Here is a 19,672-nt window from a genome sequence, read left to right as displayed (position 1 = left end):
TGGAAAAATGAATGAAGCCAGCAAAGGAGGCAACATGGAGAATCACAATACATTAGTAAGTGCCTGGTATTAACTTTCTCTACATGATAAATGCCATTTGCTGAAGTGAGACAACCCCTTGAAGAAACGTTCATAGCCTTTATTGAGTAATACATTTCAATTAGGATGAAACCGAAGATGAGGACCATACCACTAGTCCTTAAATTACTGGATAATATGTTTTCACATTATATTATTCAGTCTGAGGAAAGACCTAGCCAAACTCAATTCTTTCACCCTTTACGCTAAATCCCTGCTAAAACCTACAAATAATTCAGCTGCAGAGTTTCTGTCTATGTGGATGTGGTCGGGCCGTAAGCCAGCATATGGTTTACATCTAGCCAGTTAATGCAAGAGGGATAAGAATGACAGGCTGCGGCAAACAGAAAAAACATGGCTAACAGCAAGTACCCTCGATACGTGTGCCCGGTATTCACCACTACACATATCTATGCGAGTCTGACCCCTGGCTCTCCAGCTACAACTCCAGGTGCCATGTTTCCAGACGTAGTTTGGCAATAGCTCTAGAGCCTCAGGTTGGAAACCACTGCTATAAGGGCTCATTCACACAGTTGTAAGTATGGTCTATAGAGGCCCCCTACCTGCAAGGGATGACCACCGAAAGCCAAGTGAATCTCAGACAAAGGGCCTGTTCTGGTTGGCTGACAGCATTGCCGTATACACTGCTCGTTTCCAAGGGTTATGACCACCCTGTAATCCAGCAGCGGTGGTCGTGCTTGCACACTATAGAAAAAAGAGTCAGCCTCTCTGGTGGGCAGGACCGTGGGGGCGCACATAGGCACGTAGCTTTATATTTCCATATTTACCAACCTTGAAGTTTGTAAGCTCCAGCCCTGGGAACCTATTGGGAATGCCCACTTATGGACGGGGTCGTACATAAGCCTCACCCGTTTTTTTTTTGTTTTTTATTACCCTGGTCAGCCTGGATTTGCCAGGAATGTCGCTGAAAATTAGGGACAGTCCCTGCCCGGTAATGTTGGCATTTATGTACTTTCTTCATGTGGTGAGGATGTCAGGTTACTGTTAGTGTGCTCTGTTCTATGTGTTTTCATGGGTAAGGCCTCATGCACGTGCCCGTATATGTTTTGCAGTACACAAACCGCGGATCCGCAAAACACAGATCCCGGCCATGTGACTGTTGCCATATTTTTTTTATTTACCGTCTGTAGAAATGTCCTATCGTTGTCTGCAAAAAAGACAAGAATAGGACATGTTCTATCTTTTCTGTGAAGCCGTGGAACGGACATGCGGATGTGGACAGCACATTGTTTGCATCTTTTGCGGCCCCACTGAAACAAATCAATGAATCTTTTGCAGATCGGATGCGGACCGCAAATACAGTCGCGTGCATGGGACCTAAATTGGACGCAGGTTTTTGAGTCTCTGCAAAATCTATGGAGTGGAAGCATGGCTGGCATTGTTTGAAGTGAACCTGTCACCATGAAACGCAGTGCAGACTCCCTACATATGGCGGCACCTAGCAGTGGTGTCTTTGCAAAAAGATGATCTATTTTTGATACTCTTCCTTCAAAACGCAGTCCAGTATCTCACCGATGTCTTATTATTGCAGATGCCTTTTCTATATACTTAGGTCTGGTACCTTATTGCGCAGCTGTTGCTCTTTTACTGTGTGCGCCTTCACGTGTTTCCGTAGCGAGCTTGGGTCCGTGTAACGCTTACAGCAGCCAGGTATCTGACAGGCATACGGCTTCTGTGCCAATAATCGGAAAAATAGAGGACATTTTATTTTTCAATTAATATGAACAGTACTGTGAAAGTATACATACCCTTATACAGGTACATGCAATATAATTCAATAATGGGACAGTTTAAAGGGGTTTTCCAAGACTTTTATACCCCAGGATCTGATCGATGGGGGACCAACATCTGGGACCCCCACCGATCAGCTGTTTGAGAAGGCAGCAGCACTTGGAGTAGCGCTGCGGCCTTCGCGCTGCTTTCTCTAGGCCATGTGATGACACGTTCATCGGTCACATGGCCTAGGAGCAGCTAAGCCTCATTGAAGTGAATGGGGCTGAGCTGCAATACCAAGCGCAGCCGCTATACAATGTACGGCGCTGTGCTTGGTGAGCTGAGAGAGAAGGCTTTTCAGCTGATTGGCGGGGGTCCCGGGTGTCAGAACCCCACCGATCAGGTACTGAGGGTCTTTCCAGAGGATAGGTCATCAGTATTTAAATCTCGGAAAACCGTTAAAAGTGTTTTAGTAGTAAATGAGGTTGTAATCATACAGGCACTGTGTTCCATCAAGGTTGGGGTGTGTTCTGATGGTAAAAATAGTATGCCTGCTATCAAAAACACAGGGACCCCAGTGGAAACTTAATGGAATCCATTGTAAGGCCTTATGCACACGACCGTTGTGTGCATCCGTGGCCGTTGTGCCGTTTTCCGTTTTTTTTTTCGCTGACCCATTGACTTTCAATGGGTCCGTTGAAAAATCGGAAAATGCACCGTTTGGCAGCCGCATCCGTGATCCGTTTTTCCTGGCCGTGAAAAAGATATGACCTGTCCTATTTTTTTCACGGCCAACGGTTCACGGACCCATTCAAGTCAATGGGTCCGTGAAAAAACACGGATGCACACAAGATTGTCATCCGCGTCCGTGATCCGTGTCCGTTTTTTTCTATCATTTCAATGGCAAACTTGACTTAGATTTTTTTTTCATTTTTCATGTCCGTGGATCCTCCAAAAATCAAGGAAGACCCACGGACGAAAAAACGGTCACGGATCACGGACCAACGGACCCCGTTTTTGCGGACCTTAAAAAAAAAAACGGTCGTGTGCATGAGGCCTAAGTCAGTAGGAAAAATAGGGATTCATTGACCCTGCTCTGTCAGTGGCTGCTAAATCAATGGGGTCACCGTCAAACCTGAATCAGAGGTGGACCCCGAACCTTTCAGATAGGTAAACCCCTTTAAAAGGGGACTTGTCAGGTGCAGAGTTTTGGTTATCAAACCATCAGCAAGCTGCTATAGTGCGTGTTAATACCTTTCTGCATGTGAGATCACCCAGTTTACTATAAGGGGGAAAACGTAGATTTAAAACCGCTGTGCGCCGCTCACGACTGGTCACTTGGGTGGTGCTGGCTGTTCGCACGTCCACTCTGCCTTGATTGACGTCCCACTTGGCACAGCTAGCACTTACATCACACAAGTGGGACATCAATCAAGGCAGAATGGGCGTGCGAACAGCCAGCAGCAAATAGTGCTTTTTATTCATTCTTTTTCTCCCTCCTAGTCAAAAGAGCGATTTCAACTGGGGACACGACAAGAAGGTGATTTACAAGTACTACAGCAGCATGTCTGTGGTTTAATAACCAAAACTCTGCTCCTGTCATGTTTGGTTTAAGGGGCATCTGTCAGCAGTTTTGTACCTATGACACTGGCTGAACTGTTACACATGCATTTGGCAGCTGAAGACATCTGTGTTGGTCCCATGTTCATATGTGCCCGCATTGCTGAGAAAAATTAGGGTTTAATATATGCAAATGAGCCTCTAGGAGCAACGGGGGCGTTGTCGTTACACCTAGAGGCTCTGCTCTCTCTGCAACTGCCTCACCCTGCTGTACTCTGACAGGACCAGGCAGTGAAAACATGATCACGCCTGCTTGGACCTGCAGAGGATGCGGCAGTTGCAGAGAGAGCTGAGCCTCTAGGTGTGATGGTAACGCCCCTATTGCTCGTTTGCATTTATTAAAATCTAATTTTTCACACATATGAACATGGGACCAACACAGATGTCTTCAGCTGCCAGATGCACATGTAACAGGTCAGCCATATTCATAGGTACAAATCTGCTGACAGATGCCCTTTAAGAACAGAAGCCATGATGGTAACATGAACAGAACCAATTTCTTACCCGTCAAAACTTTCCATTTTATGTATAATCAGCCATATCACATTGGGCGCTAATGTACAGCATCTCAATTCTTGTATTATGTATCTATATAATGCTAACGGTATACAGGCAGCACCTTTTCTAAAAGACACCAAAGATAAAAAAGTGGAGCAGCAAATGCATGATTTGATTGGTTTCCACAGATAACTTTTCCACTTAGGGACTTTCACACTTGCGTTGTTTGATTCCGGCAGGCAGTTCCGTTGCCTGAACTGACTGCCTGATCAGGCAAACTGTATGCAAACGCATGTCATTTTTTATGACTGATCAGGCATTTTTCAGACTGATCAGGATCCTGATCAGTCTGAAAAATGCCTGATCAGTCAGAAAAATGCATTGCAATACCGGATTCGTTTTTCCGGTGTCATGAGGCAAAATGGATCTTCTTTTTTTTTTTTTCTCATCTTTAAAGGTCTGCGCATGCGCAGACCGGAAGGACGGATCCGGCATTCCGGTATTTTGAATGCCGGATCCGGCACTAATACATGCCGGCATTCAGGCAAGTCTTCAGTTTTTTTCGCCGGAGATAAAACCGTAGCATGCTACGGTTTTCTCTTTTGCCTGATCAGTCAAAATGACTGAATTGAAGACATCCTGATGCATCCTGAACGGATTACTCTCCATTCAGAATGCATGGGGATATGCCTGATCAGTTCTTTTCCAGTTTAGAGCCCCTTTGACGGAACTCAGCGCCGGAAAAGAAAAACGCTAGTGTGAAAGTAGCCTTAGGGCTCTTTCACACTTGCGTTGTCCGGATCCGTCGTGTACTCCACTTGCCGGAATTACATGCCGGATCCGGAAAAATGCAAGTGAACTGAAAGCATTTGAAGACAGATCAGTCTTCAAAATGCTTTCAGTGTTGCTATGGCAGCCAGGACGCTATTAAAGTCCTGGTTGCCATAGTAGTAGTCGGGAGCGGGGGAGCGGTATACTTACCGTCCGTGCGGCTCCCCGGGCGCTCCAGAATGACGTCAGAGCGCCCCATGCGCATGGATGACGTGCCATGCGATCACGTCATCCATGCGCGTGGGGCGTCCTGACGTCACTCTGGAGCGCCCCGGGAGCCGCACGGACGGTAAGTATACTGCTCCCCCGCTCCCCGCTACACTTTACCATGGCAAACAGGACTTTAGCGTCCTGGCAGCCATGGTAACCATTCAGAAAAAGCTAAACGTCGGATCCGGCAATGCACCGAATCGACGTTGAGCTCAAGGCCGGATCCGGATCAATGCCTTTCAATGGGCATTAATTCCGGATCCGGCCTTGCGGCAAGTCTTCAGGATTTTTGGCCGGAGCAAATGCGCAGCATGCTGCAGTATTTTCTCCGGCCAAAAAACGTTCCGGTCCTGAACTGAAGACATCCTGATGCATCCTGAACGGATTTCTCTCCATTCAGAATGCATGGGGATAATCCTGATCAGGATTCTTCCAGCCTAGAGCCCCGACGACGGAACTCTATGCCGGAAGAAAACAATGCAAGTGTGAAAGAGCCCTTAAAGGGACATTTCTGTCAGAAAGAGTAATTTTTTAATTTAATAATAATAGAAAACATTTTTTTTTAGAGTTTTTGGCTGTTCTTTACTTTCATTTCAGCAGTCCTATACCATTGAAAATTACATTAAAAAAAGTATAAAAATAAAATAAAAATATCATCCTACTGTAGCAGTCAGCACCAATGAAAAGATCTCCTATATAGGTTCGGTTTCTATTGGCAGTTTATTGCTGCTGTGATAGGAAGATTTTATTATTATCATGTAGACAGTAGAAGAGAGGAGCATTGCACTGATCAGTGTCCCCCTTCCCTCTCTGGCCACAGCGATGGTCTGACTGAGGGAGTTAAACAAGGCTTTTTGCTGTGCAAAAAGTCAAAACAAAGAGGGCGTTAAAGAGCCAGGACAAGATGAAAAATACATGGATTGACCTCAAAACATTATATCCACCCATTTTTTGGGGTAAAAAATAAAAAAAAATTACAATATTCAGATATAAACTGATAATATTGTAAGCCCTCGTGGACAGGGTCATGTTTTCTTTTGTACCAGTTTGTAACTTGTCCTGTTCATGTTTATTGTATTATTGTTGATTTGCTATTATGTATGTGCACCCCTTTTCAGATGTACAGCGCCATGGAATGAATGACGCTTTAATAATAATAATGGGTGATTTAAAAAAAAAAAATTGATTGTTGTCCCTTTAATATTCACACTGGCTTTTTATTTGGGACCCTGGTTATGGATCTGTGCCCACCTTTGTGACTTTATAAAATCATTTATTAACCGAAGCCAGATATGATGCAATGCAGTAACTGTACTCATCTCTCCCCTATGTATAATACATTTACCAGGTTCATGTTACAGAAACAACAAAAAGATAAAAGGAATGTTTTACTTTACCTTTCTGCAGATACAGAATATTATATGTCAGAGCACAGAGAAAGAAGACAGGTATATACGTTAATAAAGAGACAGGTATGTCAGTAAAGAGACAGGTACTGTATATACAGTAGTAAAGAGACAGGTACATATGTCAGTAAAGAGACAGGTACATACGTCAGTAAAGAGACAGGTACATACATCAGTAAAGAGACAGGTAGATACGTCAGTAAAGAGACGGGTACATACGTCAGTAAAGAGACGGGTACATACGTCAGTAAAGAGACAGGTAGATACGTCAGTAAAGAGACAGGTAGATACGTCAGTAAAGAGACAGGTACATACGTCAGTAAAGAGACGGGTACATACGTCAGTAAAGAGACAGGTACATACGTCAGTAAAGAGACAGGTACATACGTTATTACAGAGACAGGTACATACGTTATTACAGACAGGTACATACATCAGTAAAGAGACAGGTACATTTGTCAGTAAAGAGACAGGTACATACGTTATTACAGAGACAGGTACATACGTCAGTAAAGAGGTAGATATATACAGTATGTTAGTAAAGAGACCGGTATATACAATATGTTATTACAGAGACAGGTAGGGGCCGACTGGCCATAGACCCTACTGGGAAATCTCTTGGTGTGAGGATACCCGGCTGCCCGAACCCCCGTTATGCACATTTTTGCAAGTCATATTAAGCAGTTATGCCTCATGCACACATCCGTATCGGTCTGCAAATCACAGAATTGCAAAATACGGATACGGTCTGTGTGCCCTCCCCATTATTTTTGCACACCCAATGAAGATCTGTGTGCTTTCTGCATCCGTATGTCCGTTCTGCAAAAAGATAGAACATGTCCTGTATTTGGCAGCAAAATGTGAACCACGGACCCTTTCAAGTCCATGGGTCTGCAAAAAAAGCGGATGCAACATGGATGGTAGCTGTATTTTGAGGATCTGACTACAACTGGCAGACTGCAAAATACAAAAATACACCAGTCGTCAGCATGAGGCCGTAATATGTGAAAAGCTTTCTACAAAGTTTCAAGTGTAAGATTTTTCCCCTTGAGGATTCATTGAACCCTTCAGTTGGTTAATGTGTCACGCAGCACAGCGGCCTATATCAGGGGTGGCCAACCTGAGGCTCTCCAGCTGTTGCAAAACTACAACTCCCATCATGCCCGGACAGTCTACAGCTCTCCGCCTACAGCAGGGTATGGTGGGAGTTGTAGTTTCACAACAGCTGGAGAGCCGCAGGTTGGCCATGCATGCCCTATGCCGTGTTATGTAAACTGGCACACAAGGCCACCATATTACGTTACACGTGATTGTTTACCAGTAAACAGCGCCAGCATTTATTAAGTCATAGATATCTCATTAAATATAGATCATTGTACGTTTTTTCTGCTTTGGCTCCAGCGCTGTGTTTAGTAAGGTTACAGTCCTACATTCCCAGTAATCCTTTTTAGTCTAATTTCTGAAATGAATAAAATGTATAACATTTGATTCTATTCACATTTTTATTGCTTTGTTTTCCTTACTTTGCATTCTGGGCAGCGCGACATATCATGCTCTCATAGCGCTCACTATTAATATTCAGGCCAAAAATCTATGTGGGTGTGTCAAGAGAAGAAATTTTGGTTTAATTAAGGCTACTTTCAGGCTGGGTTCACACCTGAGCGTTTTACAGCGCGTTCCTACGCGCTGTAAAACGCTCAACAAGGAGAAACCAATGATTCCCTATGGGAATGGTTCTCACCTGGGCGTTTTACAGCGCGTACGATCGCGCTGTAAAACGCCCGACGCTCAAAAAAGTACATGAGCGACTTTGGGGCGTTTTGACGCGCGTTTGTGGCCATAGGACACTGTAGTCAATCACACAAACGCGCGTCAAACGCGCGTTTACTATTACAAAAAACGTGCATAAAAATGCGCGACAAAAACGCGCGTAAAACGCGCGTTTGCGCAACGCTCAGGTGTGAACCCAGCCTCACACTTGCGGCAGTGTGATCCGGCAAGCAGTTCTGTCCCATCCGCCGGATCCGCCGATCTGGATGGGACTGAAAGCATTTGTGAGACGCATCCGGATGCGGATCCGTCGCACAAATGCATTGCGAGAACGGATCCGTCTCTCTGCTTGTCATGCGGACAGACAGATCCGTCTTGTATCTTTTTTTAGCACATTTTTACCGGTCTGCGCATGGATCCGGCATTCCGGTATTTTGAAGGCATTTAGGCAAGTCTTCCGTTTTTTTTGCCGGAGATAAAACCGTAGCATGCTATGGTTTTCTCTTTTGCCTGATCAGTCAAAATGACTGAACTGAAGACATCCTGATGCATCCTGAACAGATTACTCTCCATTCAGAATGCATGGGGATATGCCTGATCAGTTCTTTTCCGGTATTGAGCCCCGGTGACGGAACTCTATGCCGGAAAAGCAAAACGCTAGTGTGAAAGTACCCTAAGAGACTATGTTGACGAATAAATATGATCTGTCTGGACGTTTAGGTAGAATACATACATCCAGGGTCGGACTGAGTGATCTGGGCTCGGACAATAAAGGTTATGGACCACTTACCAGTAGCTGTAGCCATGATACACTTAAAGAGGTTGTCCAGGCTTTTAATATTGATGACCTACTCTCAGAATAGGTTATCAATGTCAGATCGGCGGGAGTCCCACACCCGGCACGCCTGCTGTTTGAGGAGACGGTGCGCGCAGTTCGCACGTGCTGTATCCTTTCTCTCTTCCTGTCCGCTGCTGCTGTCCCATTACTGGACAGGAAGAGAGAAGTGAAACGGCACATGCGAACTGCGCGCACCATCTCCTCCTACAGCTGATCGGCGGGGGTGCCAGGTGTCAAACCCTTGCCGATCTGATATTGATGACCTATCCTGAGGATAGGTCATCAATATTAAAAGCCCGGAGAACCTCCTTTTTGTGAGATCATAAAATGCATTTGAGGAGCACTTATCTTATGCATTTTTGTACTTTTCTTTTTGCAGGCCATGCATGTACATTTTATAAAAAAAAATTAAAAATTATGCTGATGGTCTGTCCTCAGGATAGGTCATCAATATGACAGCAGCAGGGGTTAGAGTCCCAGGACCACCGCCGATCAGCTGTGTGAGATGACCAAGCACAGCACTGTGCATTGTATTGCGGCTGCGCTTGGTGTCACAGCTCAGCCCCATTCCCTTGATTGGGAAGAAGCTGTGCCTAGGCCTGTGATGGCTAACTTCCGGCACTCCAGCTGTGGTAAAACTACAACTCCCAAGATGCACACTTGCTTGGCTTTTCTCCGAGCTGAATAGAAATGAATGGAGCTTTCTGGGGTTTGTAGTTTCACCACAGCTGGAGTGCCGGAGGTCAGCCATCACTGGCCTAAGCCATGTGACCAATAAACATAACCTCACATGGCCTAGAAAGAGGCCTAAGCACTCGCCGTACGCCACAGCCTCTTCGTACAGCTGACGGGCAGGAGTGTAAGGCGTCAGACCCCTGCCAATCTGATCAAAATCCCAGAAAACCTCTTCAAAGGGGTGCTTCAACTGATCAGGGTGCAGCTGGCCCACTCTGGTCAGAGCCTTAAGTCATTGCCATAAGGGGCAGAATAGGAAATTAAAGTGACCCTGTAATAAAAACCTTAAAGTGACCCTATATTGTAGACAAATCCTAATTCACAGAAGGCAGGGCCAACAAGTGTAGAGGGGGGCTGGTAATACCTTAGTGCAGAACAATATACTGCCCCAGCAGAACCAAATACCACAGAGCAGCTCAATATACTGCCCCAGCAGAACCAAATACCACAGTGCAGCACAATATACTGCTCCAGCAGAACCAAATACCACAGTGCAGCACAATATACTGCCCCAGCAGAACCAAATACCACAGTGCAGCACAATATACTGCTCCAGCAGAACCAAATACCACAGTGCAGCTCAATATACTGCTCCAGCAGAACCAAATACCACAGTGCAGCACAATATACTGCCCCAGCAGAACCAAATACCACAGTGCAGCTCAATATACTGCTCCAGCAGAACCAAATACCACAGTGCAGCACAATATACTGCCCCAGCAGAACCAAATACCACAGTGCAGCACAATATACTGCCCCAGCAGAACCAAATACCACAGTGCAGCACAATATACTGCCCCAGCAGAACCAAATACCACAGTGCAGCACAATATACTGCCCCAGCAGAACCAAATACCACAGTGCAGCTCAATATACTGCTCCAGCAGAACCAAATACCACAGTGCAGCACAATATACTGCTCCAGCAGAACCAAATACCACAGTGCAGCACAATATACTGCTCCAGCAGAACCAATACCACAGTGCAGCACAATATACTGCCCAGCAGAACCAAATACCACAGTGCAGCACAATATACTGCTCCAGCAGAACCAAATACCACAGTGCAGCACAATATACTGCCCAGCAGAACCAAATACCACAGTGCAGCACAGTATACTGCTCCAGCAGAACCAAATACCACAGTGCAGCACAATATACTGCTCCAGCAGAACCAAATACCACAGAGCAGCACAATATACTGCTCCAGCAGAACCAAATACCACAGAGCAGCACAATATACTGCTCCAGCAGAACCAAATACCACAGTGCAGCACAATATACTGCTCCAGCAGAACCAAATACCACAGTGCAGCACAATATACTGCTCCAGCAGAACCAAATACCACAGTGCAGCACAATATACTGCTCCAGCAGAACCAAATACCACAGTAGCAGCACAATATACTGCTCCAGCAGAACCAAATACCACAGCGCAGCACAATATACTGCTCCAGCAGAACCAAATACCACAGTGCAGCACAATATACTGCTCCAGCAGAACCAAATACCACAGTGCAGCACAATATACTGCCCCAGCAGAACCAAATACCACAGTGCAGCACAATATACTGCCCCAGCAGAACCAAATACCACAGTGCAGCACAATATACTGCTCCAGCAGAACCAAATACCACAGTGCAGCACAATATACTGCTCCAGCAGAACCAAATACCACAGTGCAGCACAATATACTGCCCCAGCAGAACTAAATGCCACAGTGCAGCACAATATACTGCTCCAGCAGAACCAAATACCACAGTGCAGCACAATATACTGCCCCAACAGAACCAAATACACAGTGCAGCATCAATATACTGCTCCCAGCAGAACCAATACCACAGTGCAGCACAATATACTGCTCCAGCAGAACCAAATACCACAGTGCAGCACAATATACTGCTCCAGCAGAACCAAATACCACAGTGCAGCACAATATACTGCTCCAGCAGAACCAAATACCACAGTGCAGCACAATATACTGCTCCAGCAGAACCAAATACCACAGTGCAGCACAATATACTGCTCCAGCAGAACCAAATACCACAGTGCAGCACAGTATACTGCCCCAGCAGAACCAAATACCACAGTGCAGCACAATATACTGCCCAGCAGAACCAAATACCACAGTGCAGCACAATATACTGCTCCAGCAGAACCAAATACCACAGTGCAGCACAATATACTGCTCCCAGCAGAACCAAAGTACCATCAGTGCAGCACAATATACTGCTCCAGCAGAACCAAATACCACAGTGCAGCACAATATACTGCTCCAGCAGAACCAAATACCACAGTGCAGCTCAATATACTGGCTCCAGCAGAACCAAATACCACAGTGCAGCACAGTATACCGCCCCAGCAGAACCAAATACCACAGTGCAGCACAATATACTGCCCAGCAGAACCAAATACCACAGTGCAGCACAATATACTGCTCAGCAGAACCAAATACCACAGTGCAGCACAATATACTGCCCCAGCAGAACCAAATACCACAGTGCAGCACAATATACTGCTCCAGCAGACCAAATACCACAGTGCAGCTCAATTACTGGTCAAGCAGAACCAAATACCACAGTGCAGCACAAGTATACTGCCCAGCAGAACCAAATACCACAGTGCAGCACAATATACTGCTCCAGCAGAACCAAATACCACAGTGCAGCACAATATACTGCTCCAGCAGAACCAAATACCACAGTGCAGCACAATATACTGCTCCAGCAGAACCAAGTACCTCAGTGCAGCACAATATACTGCTCCAGCAGAACCAAATACCACAGTGCAGCACAATATACTGCTCCAGCAGAACCAAATACCACAGTGCAGCTCAATATACTGGTCCAGCAGAACCAAATACCACAGTGCAGCACAGTATACTGCCCCAGCAGAACCAAATACCACAGTGCAGCACAATATACTGCTCCAGCAGAACCAAATACCACAGTGCAGCACAATATACTGCTCCAGCAGAACCAAATACCACAGTGCAGCACAATATACTGCTCCAGCAGAACCAAATACCACAGTGCAGCTCAATATACTGCTCCAGCAGAACCAAGTACCTCAGTGCAGCACAATATACTGCTCCAGCAGAACCAAATACCACAGTGCAGCACAATATACTGCTCCAGCAGAACCAAATACCACAGAGCAGCACAATATACTGCTCCAGCAGAACCAAATACCACAGAGCAGCACAATATACTGCTCCAGCAGAACCAAATACCACAGTGCAGCACAATATACTGCTCCAGCAGAACCAAATACCACAGTGCAGCACAATATACTGCTCCAGCAGAACCAAATACCACAGTGCAGCACAATATACTGCTCCAGCAGAACCAAGTACCTCAGTGCAGCACAATATACTGCTCCAGCAGAACCAAATACCACAGTGCAGCACAATATACTGCTCCAGCAGAACTAAATACCACAGTGCAGCACAATATACTGCTCCAGCAGAACCAAATACCACAGTGCAGCACAATATACTGCTCCAGCAGAACCAAATACCACAGTGCAGCTCAATATACTGGTCCAGCAGAACCAAATACCACAGTGCAGCACAGTATACTGCCCCAGCAGAACCAAATACCACAGTGCAGCACAATATACTGCTCCAGCAGAACCAAATACCACAGTGCAGCACAATATACTGCTCCAGCAGAACCAAATACCACAGTGCAGCACAATATACTGCCCCAGCAGAACCAAATACCACAGTGCAGCACAATATACTGCTCCAGCAGAACCAAATACCACAGTGCAGCTCAATATACTGCTCCAGCAGAACCAAATACCACAGTGCAGCACAATATACTGCTCCAGCAGAACCAAATACCACAGAGCAGCACAATATACTGCTCCAGCAGAACCAAATACCACAGAGCAGCACAATATACTGCTCCAGCAGAACCAAATACCACAGTGCAGCACAATATACTGCTCCAGCAGAACCAAATACCACAGTGCAGCTCAATATACTGGTCAAGCAGAACCAAATACCACAGTGCAGCACAGTATACTGCCCCAGCAGAACCAAATACCACAGTGCAGCACAATATACTGCTCCAGCAGAACCAAATACCACAGTGCAGCACAATATACTGCTCCAGCAGAACCAAATACCACAGTGCAGCACAATATACTGCTCCAGCAGAACCAAGTACCTCAGTGCAGCACAATATACTGCTCCAGCAGAACCAAATACCACAGTGCAGCACAATATACTGCTCCAGCAGAACCATATACCACAGTGCAGCACAATATACTGCTCCAGCAGAACCAAATACCACAGTGCAGCACAATATACTGCTCCAGCAGAACCAAGTACCTCAGTGCAGCACAATATACTGCTCCAGCAGAACCAAATACCACAGTGCAGCACAATATACTGCTCCAGCAGAACTAAATACCACAGTGCAGCACAATATACTGCTCCAGCAGAACCAAATACCACAGTGCAGCTCAATATACTGGTCCAGCAGAACCAAATACCACAGTGCAGCACAGTATACTGCCCCAGCAGAACCAAATACCACAGTGCAGCACAATATACTGCTCCAGCAGAACCAAATACCACAGTGCAGCACAATATACTGCTCCAGCAGAACCAAATACCACAGTGCAGCACAATATACTGCTCCAGCAGAACCAAATACCACAGTGCAGCTCAATATACTGCTCCAGCAGAACCAAATACCACAGTGCAGCTCAATATACTGCTCCAGCAGAACCAAGTACCTCAGTGCAGCACAATATACTGCTCCAGCAGAACCAAATACCACAGTGCAGCACAATATACTGCTCCAGCAGAACCAAATACCACAGAGCAGCACAATATACTGCCGCCCCCTCATTATTCAACTGATTACCATCCTGAGGAGGACTATACAGTTAAATTCAGGAGGACAACTGCGGCCGCTGGACAGGTGTCTAAGTACCTGATGCTCCTAAGAGCATTAGATCGTTATATATATATATATACCCAGCTTATGGCTGTGAGGAAGGCTAGGGCCACCCCCTGTAGGGTCTATGGTCAGTCTACATCTGCATACACATAAAGTTGCATTCACTCTGTGTTTGCACTGTACATCAGAGGTACAGATCACATGATCTCCCAACATGTGTAACACGGTACCAATGGAAGCCTATGGGGGCTTTCGGTGCCTCTGTAGGCCTCCAATTTCATATGGAACCAAAAAAAAAGTACAGTGCTCCATTGGATGGCCAAATACAGAAGTGTGCTCCCCTAGGTGCAATGCTTCTAGGAAAGATTATCTCCATAATGCAGTGCCTAGTAGAGGCCACTTAGAGCGTTACATGCAATACAGAGCTGTTGGGACTCCATGTACCGGTTGTGTAGTCCGAGGGCAAATTCACCTGCATTCTCTGAATTTTATATTTTGGTGTAAACATTTTTGCCCGTCCCCTCTCCATTCCTTACCGTGTCCTGGTGGGTTCTCTGGTGCTTGGCTCTGTCACTGGAGTTGCTAAAGGCTTTCTGACAGCCGGGGTGTTGACACACGTATGGCCGTTCTCCAGTGTGGCTACGCAGGTGAATTTTCAAGTTTTCCAGCCTGGAAAATGCCTTATTACAGCCTTCAAACTGCAAACAATAAAAAAACGAAATTAATGTTTATTGAAACTGCAAGAGGTTAAAGGGGTTTTCCAGTCTCTCGATGCCGATGACCTATCCTCACAATAGGTCATCAGTATCAGATCGTTGGGGGTCTGACATCCCTCACCTTCACCGATCAGCCGTTTTCAGCAGCCACCAGCATCAGAAACAAAACAGGCCATGGTGCCAGAAGCTGGTGAGTGTCGGTCCCACCATCAATCTCATATTGATGACCTATCCTGAGGATCAATATCAAGAAACTGGAAAACCCCTTTAAAATGGGCTTTAAACCTGTGTATATGACTGATTTACCACCAGTCTGTTCAGTTGAAGACCTCAGGCACACGACCATAGTTTTGTTCTGCATTCGTTCCTCATTTTTCACCAAATATTGTCAGTGATTGTAAACGTATTATTTACATTCAAAAGAGCCCTCATCGGGTGCTGCTCACACAGATGGTGGTTGTGTTACAGTGCATCAATTTGGGTGGGAACAATCCACTTATAACAATGAAATGTTATCATTATTATATCCTGAGAACATGGAAGCTCCATTACTGTGACATCCTGGTCAGTGTCATTCCCATGATTCCATCGCTGCCAGTTATTGCCAACTACTGATTCACATATAGCCCGTTTTACTGATGTAATATTGTATTCTTAATCTAAATAGGATATATATATAAAATATAAAATAATATATATATATATGTACACAAAAATAGAAACAAGGCAGCACTCCATTCAAGGAGATGAAGGTGTAGGTATCAGCGTATAAGTTCCTGTCCCAAGGTTCCAAACAATATAGTAGAAAATACGCAGCACTCCAAAAAAGTTGAATGTGCAAAAGGGTTTATTCACCCAACGTTTCCGTCCTATCACAGGACTTTTCTGAAGGCAGCAGAGAGCTGTGGAATTTCTACACTTAAATTATAAATTACACACAAAGCTAAGGGTCGCGCGACCATTGAGCAGCGGTGATTCCATAGAAATGAATAGGATCTCCGCGGCAGTTGCAAGAAGTCCAACACGGCAGGATTTCTTGCAACTGCCGCGGCGATTCCATTCATTTCTATGGGATCACCGCTGCTCTGCGATGCTGCGTCACCAGTGTCGCTGTGTAGCCCTTACCCAGTGTGGAAGGCCTAATCACTCAGATTTCAATTACATAAGGTAAATTAGAAACAAAAGGGGGGAAGCTAATTGTGGTGTGCGAAGTACTCAGTAACAAAATATTTCTGTTCCAGTACATTATATAAAACAATTGATACATTAAAAGTGTAACATATATTAATAAATATTTTATGTATGTAATGGTAAATATTCTATACATTTGTCACAAAGACATCTTGAAAAATAAACCCACTTATATAGTGTTGTCATAGTACCTAATACTGCAGTCTAGTGTGCTGTGTAGGTAATACTGCCATACAGTTGTCCCCTCTCCTGACATGTCTATTTTAGTAACTACTTGTATTCCCAATGAAATAACAATTCTGGATCATCTATTCTTATGACTCTATTGTACCATTCCTTTATTATTCCTGCTAGGAAGTTTATGATTGAATTGCAAGCAGTCTGCAATATCTGGGTGTCCCCCACAGTCTGACAGTATCAGACTGTGAAGGGACACATCTTTAACTGGTATCATCCATCTGGACCTTCATTGCAAACTGCTAGTCATTCATTCATAAAACTTCTAGCAGGAAAAATAGAGGAATGGAACAGCATGGTGAACCTTTTAGAGACCGAGTGCCCAAACTGCAACCCAAAACCCACTTATATAGTGCAAAGTGCCAACACGGCAATTTAACCTGAATACTACAGTGACGTCCAATAGAGTATATCTTCCATGTACTTTATCATTTAGCTATAACAGCCTGCCTACATTCAATGCGCTGCCTGTGCCGTTCATAGCATATCAATATACACCATAGACTTTTTGGTGCGGGCACCCACGGGGAGGGCTCTGAGTGACGCCTCTGGCACCCCTGCCATAGGTTCGCCACAACTGGCATAGAGTCATAAGAAAATAAGCTCCATTTTTATTATGTGGAAAATGCAAGCAGTTACTAAAACATACATGATAGGCCGAATGCACATGGCCGTGTTCCGCGGCCGAGAGCGGTCCGTGGTATGCCGGGCTGGATTCCTGTTCAGAGCAGGAGCGCACGGCGTCATCGGTTGCTATGACGCCGTGCGCTTCATGTCGCCGCTGCACTACAGTTATACACTACAGTTGCAGAGAGAGCAGAGCCTCTAGGTGTAATGGTAACGCCCCCGTTGCTCCTAAAGGCTCATTTGCATATATTAAAACTTCATTTTTATCAGTAATGTGGACACATATGAACATGGGACCAACACAGTTGCCAAGTGCACATGCAACAGGTCAGCTAGTTTCATAGGTACAAAACTGCTGACAGATGCCCTTTAATGTAATTTTTACTCTAAATTATTATTGTCTTATTATATTGTCTGTCCGCAGGGTATGGATTCAACAATACTAATGCAGACGGAAATTGTCTCCCTGAAAATGGCAGGAGTAACTGCTCCCAAGAAAGGGACTTCTTTCCGAATGCTGCCTTTGATCACTGTATCCCCCAGATTCCGTCCATTTACACCGACACTTAGAGCCTGCCCGTCACTGGAGCGCATGATCTACAGTCTTATTAAAGGGAGTCTGTCACCGGGAAATTCACTGTTATACCAGGCACAATGCCTTGTAAGCCAAGATCCTCAAAATGTTGCTTCATTCTGGAGAATAAGTACTTTTTTTTTGTATAATTGTATATTTATTAAATAATACGGAAATGAAAATGCACATTTACAATAGAATAATGCACATTAGTAAAAGGCAAAGGATGAATATGAACATGGGACCAACACAGATGCCTTCAGCTGCCAAGCGCACATGTAACAGGTCAGCCAGTGTCATAGCTACAAAACTGCTGACAGATTCCTTTTTAAAAACAAAAACAAACAACCCTTTAATAAATAAGCAGCGATTCTGGGCAGCCTTGAAAATACCTTCTTTATGTTTGAGTTACATAAATAGAATGTGAAATATCCCGTTTTGTTTCATTTGTATTTGAAGATTTATAGGCGAGCATAGACGCAGCCTCATTTCTATATTAAGAGAAATTTAATTAAACCCATTTGGGAATTTAATAGTTTTCGTTATGAAGATTCCTAAAAAAGGAAATGTTTGAATTTTTCATTTTACTGTGAATTTATGATGTTCTGTTTACATGTGAAACTCTTTCATACATCTTGGTAAAAAAATATCCTTTATAAGCTGCATATGGCGTCTGTGTCTTCATCTTTTGATTACATTCCATTTGTATCATATATTGACTTATAATGGGGTCTGTCGAACACCATCTAAGTGTCCATCATTTTGCTGGGAAGGACAGCACTGCATGCTGCGCTGCTCTTCCCAGCAAATGCAACGAACAGAGGTCTTAGGGCACAGCCCTACTTACCATGCAGACATACAAGTTTTCAAGTTTTTCAACCAATTAACAACTTCATTGTTAATTGGTTGTTAAAGGATACGGGCTGCATGGCCATTGTGGGTAAACCGTGCGGCCATTATCAATCAACAGTCCATACAATCACAAACTATAAATTCAACCTACATCTGTGGCTGAATCATGTAAAATGCAGGTTCACTGCTAAGTTATCACAAGTGTATGGCAGAATTGAGACATGGCATGGAGTAGCACTATTGTATCACACACACTTGCCAATGAGAAGGTAAACCTTAAAGGCTATGCACAACTTTCTGGGACATTTATTTTTTATCATTGCATTTTATTCATTTTGGGCTAAAAAATTTTTTTTTCAGTTGGTCTTTATTAAAAATGTTCAGCCGTTTCTGAGAAACAGGGTTAAAAAGCTGTCTGTCTGCAGATTGTCATTTTCTGTTTGAATCCGGGCTCATGTGTAGCTCTTATTTCTGATTTCCTGACCTCATAAACACTAAGGCCTCTTGCACACAAACGTATTTTCATTCCGTTTCCGTTCCTCTTTTTTTGCGGATGGTATACGAAACCATTCATTTCAATGGGTGCGCAAAAAAACGGAAGGTACCCCGTGTGCATTCTGTTTCCGCATTTCCATTCCACAAAAAAATAGAGCATGTCCTATTATTGTCCGAATTACGAACAAGGATAGTACTGTTCTATTACGCCTGGTTCCTACGCGCTGTAAAACGCTCAACAGGCGAAAACCCATGTTTTCCTATGGGCGTGGTTCTCAGCTGCGCGTTTTTACGGCGCGCACGAACGCGCTGTAAAACGCCCTACACCCAAAGAAGTACAGGAGC

The 19,672-nt window shown here is 44.7% G+C and overlaps 1 protein-coding gene across 3 annotated transcripts in view; it reads right to left on the bottom strand.

Moving 5' to 3' along the window:
* GLIS1 (GLIS family zinc finger 1) overlaps window positions 1–19,672 on the bottom strand; it is a 124,772-nt gene that overhangs the window by 13,131 nt on the left and 91,969 nt on the right. For all 3 annotated transcript variants that reach the window (XM_044301902.1, XM_044301903.1, XM_044301904.1), the window contains exons 4-5: window positions 15,172–15,333; window positions 1,661–1,771 (exon numbers count right to left, since the gene is read on the bottom strand). In XM_044301902.1, the coding sequence (XP_044157837.1) occupies window positions 1,661–1,771; window positions 15,172–15,333 (273 nt within the window). The remainder of the gene's footprint in view (window positions 1–1,660; window positions 1,772–15,171; window positions 15,334–19,672) is intronic.

Source organism: Bufo gargarizans, chromosome 7 (assembly GCF_014858855.1).
Source record: "Bufo gargarizans isolate SCDJY-AF-19 chromosome 7, ASM1485885v1, whole genome shotgun sequence".
NCBI classification, from domain to species: domain Eukaryota; kingdom Metazoa; phylum Chordata; class Amphibia; order Anura; family Bufonidae; genus Bufo; species Bufo gargarizans.
This window is presented reverse-complemented; position numbering and strand designations above follow the sequence as displayed.